The sequence below is a fragment of the Myxine glutinosa genome, chromosome 10, assembly GCF_964187855.1.
Source record: "Myxine glutinosa chromosome 10, kmMyxGlut1.1, whole genome shotgun sequence".
Lineage (NCBI taxonomy): Eukaryota > Metazoa > Chordata > Myxini > Myxiniformes > Myxinidae > Myxine > Myxine glutinosa.
The window spans coordinates 27,674,340-27,679,500 of record NC_136270.1 but is presented as its reverse complement, the minus strand read 5'-3'; the positions used below and the strand labels follow the sequence as shown (position 1 = coordinate 27,679,500).

Genomic DNA, 5,161 nt, shown 5'->3' with positions numbered 1-5,161 from the left:
CCAACTGTGTAATTGAACAGACAGCAGGGGCTTGGTGCCATCGGACCTCACCCCTTATAAAGGGAAAAGTAGGAGAACAACAACTTCAGAACATGATTGTAACACTTAACAAAACTCCAGTACAAAATACAACCGATCGATACAGCAGCTAACAGTATGGACAGGAAGATCAATGTGCACGTTCAGTTATGAAACCCAAGCCAGTGCTGCCACATGAGAACAAACATCAGTCCTGGAACTTTGTCAGACTACAATGATCTCTGTCTGTCTGTCCTTCCCTGAAACATGGAAACGGTTATTGCTGAGAAAAAGGAAATTAACTAAAAGTTGCTCCAAATTAATCCAGACCTCCAGGAATTCTTTTTTTTTTTCAATCAATTTTGTTTTTTTACTTGGACGGTGTATAGGCCACAGACCGCTGCCTCGATCACTCCCAAAAACTTTTTGTTTTCTTCCCCATTTTTGAGCTCTTTCAGCCAGCGCAAGAAAAGGATTCTTCTTTTTATATCTTGGTATTTTTATCACTGTCTTCTGCTTGTATAAAATGGATTTGCTGACATTACTATTGAGCGCACGCATTTAAATTTCTCCCTGCAAATTTGGCCCAATTCATTTCGTGTTTACAGTTCGCTTAATTAACGTAATAATTATGTCGTTTTCCCTCCACCTGACATTTTTAACGCGGTTCAGAACGGTGCCGTAGCGACCTTAGACGCTGTATCATAGATATATATATATCTATGCGCTGTATGAACGCAACTATCCCTTCATCATATGTGGTATTTTAATGTGAAAATCAAAAATAGTAAAAGTAATAATTAAAACCTCGATGGGTGGAAACATTTCCAAGAGAATACGATTTATTATATAATTATACTGAGGAAAATACGTTTCGTTAGCGTGACGTCATTTCCCGTGAGCACTTGCGCGATCTCATGGCGTCCTCCGCGTTCTCTCGTGCGTTATGTGAAAACGTACCCGATTTCACAGCAGCGACGGCGTTGGCCAGCACGTCGTACTCGTGCTTGGTGGTGGAGACAAGACAACAACACGTCATCCTAATGCCCAAGTTTCTGAAGCGACTGCAAGCAGGCATTCGGCAGCAGCTAAATGGCGACCTGTTGAAATACTCCGAGAGGTTCGTGTCTTGCTTCATGTGCGAGTCGCAGTTTTCCCACAGTTTGGTTTATTTTCAGTTATAGATGTTTTGTTGTTACATGTGCTTAACAATGCCACCTGAAAGAGTGCAGGAATCGCACTTGCAGCAATTGTTTTGTCCATCGGTTCTACTTCCGCCACCGAATGTGGACGTAGGTTACGTTTTCCTGTCTGGCTGTGAGCAGGATATCTCGAAATGTTATCGACGGATTCGGACGAAACTTGGTGGACAGGTTTGGTGTGTGACAAGGAAGAATCGATTCGATTTTGATGAAGATCCGGATAGAATTGTTTAGGTCATGATCCGACTTCCAAGTTACATGTATGGTCCCTAATAGTAATAGTTGTTGTCTTGGGGGCTGGCAGGATGGCCTAGGCCTAGACCCTCGACTCTAGAGGTATGCACACTCACCTCCGAGCTGTCTCACCTGGGTTCGAATCTTGATAAAGCCATAAATCATCATCCCGGTGTTTCACAGGCTGGGGGAAGCGTCAATGTGTGTGCTGTCCCTCAGATTGATATTCATCTGGTTGCTGTTGCTGCTGCTGCTGCTGCTGCTGCTGCTGCTGCTGCTGCTGCTGTTGTTGTTGTTGTTGTTGTTGTTGTTGTATGTCCCCGGACAGTTCCCTCGAACAAGCCCGTGGCACGGAGACAGCCGATTGATCTTCCAGGAGCGACAAAGAGATCCCCACATCCAGGATCGCGTACCCCCGCCTTCACAAAGTCAGCGCCATGACAGAGTGAGAGAGAGAGAGGCAGAGAAAGAGACACACAGAGAAAGAGACACACACAGAGAAAGAGACACGCACGCAGAGAAAGACATGCACGCAGAGAAAGATACACGCACGCAGAGAAAGAGACACGCACACAAAGAGAGACACGCGCACAAAGAGAGACGCGCGCACAAAGAGAGACGCGCGCACAAAGAGAGACGCGCGCACAAAGAGAGACGCGCGCACAAAGAGAGACGCGCGCACAAAGAGAGACGCGCGCACAAAGAGAGACGCGCGCACAAAGAGAGACGCGCGCACAAAGAGAGACGCGCGCACAAAGAGAGACGCGCGCACAAAGAGAGACGCGCGCACAAAGAGAGACGCGCGCACAAAGAGAGACGCGCGCACAAAGAGAGACGCGCGCACAAAGAGAGACGCGCGCACAAAGAGAGACGCGCGCACAAAGAGAGACGCGCGCACAAAGAAAGAGTGACACGCACACAAAGAAAGAGTGACACGCACACAAAGAAAGAGTGACACGCACACAAAGAAAGAGTGACACGCACACAAAGAAAGAGTGACACGCACACAAAGAAAGAGTGACACGCACACAAAGAAAGAGTGACACGCACACAAAGAAAGAGTGACACGCACACAAAGAAAGAGTGACACGCACACAAAGAAAGAGTGACACGCACACAAAGAAAGAGTGACACGCACACAAAGAAAGAGTGACACGCACACAAAGAAAGAGTGACACGCACACAAAGAAAGAGTGACACGCACACAAAGAAAGAGTGACACGCACACAAAGAAAGAGTGACACGCACACAAAGAAAGAGTGACACGCACACAAAGAAAGAGTGACACGCACACAAAGAAAGAGTGACACGCACACAAAGAAAGAGTGACACGCACACAAAGAAAGAGTGACACGCACACAAAGAAAGAGTGACACGCACACAAAGAAAGAGTGACACGCACACAAAGAAAGAGTGACACGCACACAAAGAAAGAGTGACACGCACACAAAGAAAGAGTGACACGCACACAAAGAAAGAGTGACACGCACACAAATGGAGACACGCACACAAATGGAGACACGCACACAAAGAGAGACACGCACACAAAGAGAGACACGCACACAAAGAGAGACACGCACACAAAGAGAGACACGCACACAAAGAGAGACACGCACACAAAGAGAGACACGCACACAAAGAAAGAGAGACACGCACACAAAGAGAGACACGCACACAAAGAGAGACACGCACACAAAGAAAGAGTGACACGCACACAAAGAAAGAGTGACACGCACACAAAGAAAGAGACAGAAACAAGAGGGAAAGGGTTGGTCCATGGGGACCAATCGGCACTCTGATCGTGACTGCGCTGCGCTCACAAGTTTGGTTGGTGGTACAATGACCACAAAGAGGCATCCCTAATAGGTGTACATTGATCTGGTTGTTCAGTCTGTCGGCGTTAGTTTGTGGACTTTAAAATCTCACGATGCTCTTACCAAAGTGCAGGCGAGCTATCGCTGGCACCCTGGACAAGTTCCAATTCCATGCTCGAACCCACAGGGAGCACTCTTCGGTCTCTTGTTATTAGTCCCCTGCCGGTGTACTCCGGAGGGGACTATAGGTTTGCACGCCGTCCCTCCGTCAGTCAGTCTGTCTGTCCGTCCGTCAGTCCGTCACGCAAAGAACAGTTTTCCGGACTTCTTTTCTAAACTCTTAATGCTAATGATTTCAAACTTGGCACATGGTTTCCTCATGATAAGTTGCAGATCAAGTTCGAACTTCATGACGTTTCGATCATTTTTGACAAAGTTATGGCACTTTGAACTTTGGGAATTCTGATAATTCTGATGATCCTTAACTCAGTGCCATTTTAAGTTTTAATTTCCTTTAAAAAATATTTTCTCTGCAATAATAGGACCGATTGAGATCAAATTTTCACCATAGGGGGGACTCGGTCTGCATAATATTTTAATGGTAATTATGACGTCACAGGTCACGTGGTTCGGCCGCCATATTATTTTTCCTTTTTCTCTGCAACGGCTGAACAGATCGAGGCCAAACTTTGCAGGCAGAATCGCATACCCATGACGAACAAAAAAGCATGACGTCATGCGTCACATGGTTTCAGAGTTATGACGTTTTTAAGCATGAACCTTTAAAACCGAGCCGCTCCCTCATTTTTGATCCAATCGAGGGGAAACTTCACAGATCTGTTCAGCATGTCAGTCTACTAAAATGTCCTTTTGGAATTTGCGATCGGGCACGTTGTTTGACAGATATCGTTAATTAAACGAAAATATTTTTAAAATCGATATCTCTCGTTTATTCTAGAGTTCTCCTCAAGCCGCACCGCGTGCCCTCAGCCTCGTCTGCGAACGTCAAAAGCGCGTCACAGCGCGCGCTTTCGGAAAGGGGCAGAGCCACACCGAGCAACTTATATATATATATATATATGTATATATATATATATATATATATATATATATATATATATATGTATATATGTGTATATATGTATGTATATATGTGTATATATGTATATATGTGTATATATGTATGTATATATGTATATATATGTATATATGTATATATGTATATATATGTATATATGTATATGTATATATATTGTTGCGAATATGGAATTTGGCCTCCATATCCGCTTGTAAATATTCCCCTATTTTCTCCAATACTCCCCAACTTTCCCCAATCCCCCATTCCCTAGTCCCATTGCATGTAAATAACAATCAGTAGAGCCGACCTTCCCCTTATTCCCCCATTAAATGTCGTGCCCAGGTCCACCGCACCACACGTAGCCAACTTTCGGACATCTTCCTAGTTATTCTTAATCTATGTCAGTTAAGGCCTCGTTTCCATTAATTATGACTCTTCGTTGCACCAGAATGTGATTATATGGCATCAGTAGTGAGTTTAGGACCTTTCCCATACCTCCTCCCATCTTCTTCCCCAAACAACAACAATAACAACAACTACAACAACAATTACAACAACAACAGAGGGGATGGCGGCGGAGCGGGGGAGGATGCGTCCTCACACCGGCTCGATTAGCTCCAGACCATGCGCTCCACGGGGTTACCCCGAAGGGGCTGGCTGTCAGCTCCTCGTCGGGGGCGGAGCCAGTAACCCCCCCCCGCACGCACCCAATGAGAAGCAACGTGCCGATTCCACGAGGCGGAGCTAACGAGCCGAGGGCGTGTCACTCCCCGCCGGATATACGCGGCCACGCGCCGGATGTGACGGCAGATTCG

The 5,161-nt window shown here is 46.0% G+C and overlaps 1 protein-coding gene across 1 annotated transcript in view; it reads left to right on the top strand.

Moving 5' to 3' along the window:
* The first annotated feature begins 900 nt into the window (after nt 1–900).
* Nucleotides 901–5,161, top strand: part of POLR1F (RNA polymerase I subunit F) — a 25,511-nt gene continuing 21,250 nt past the window's right edge. Inside the window, exon 1 of the mRNA XM_068127214.2 lies at nt 901–1,138. Within this exon, the coding sequence (XP_067983315.2) occupies nt 936–1,138 (203 nt within the window). The 5' untranslated portion in view covers nt 901–935. The remainder of the gene's footprint in view (nt 1,139–5,161) is intronic.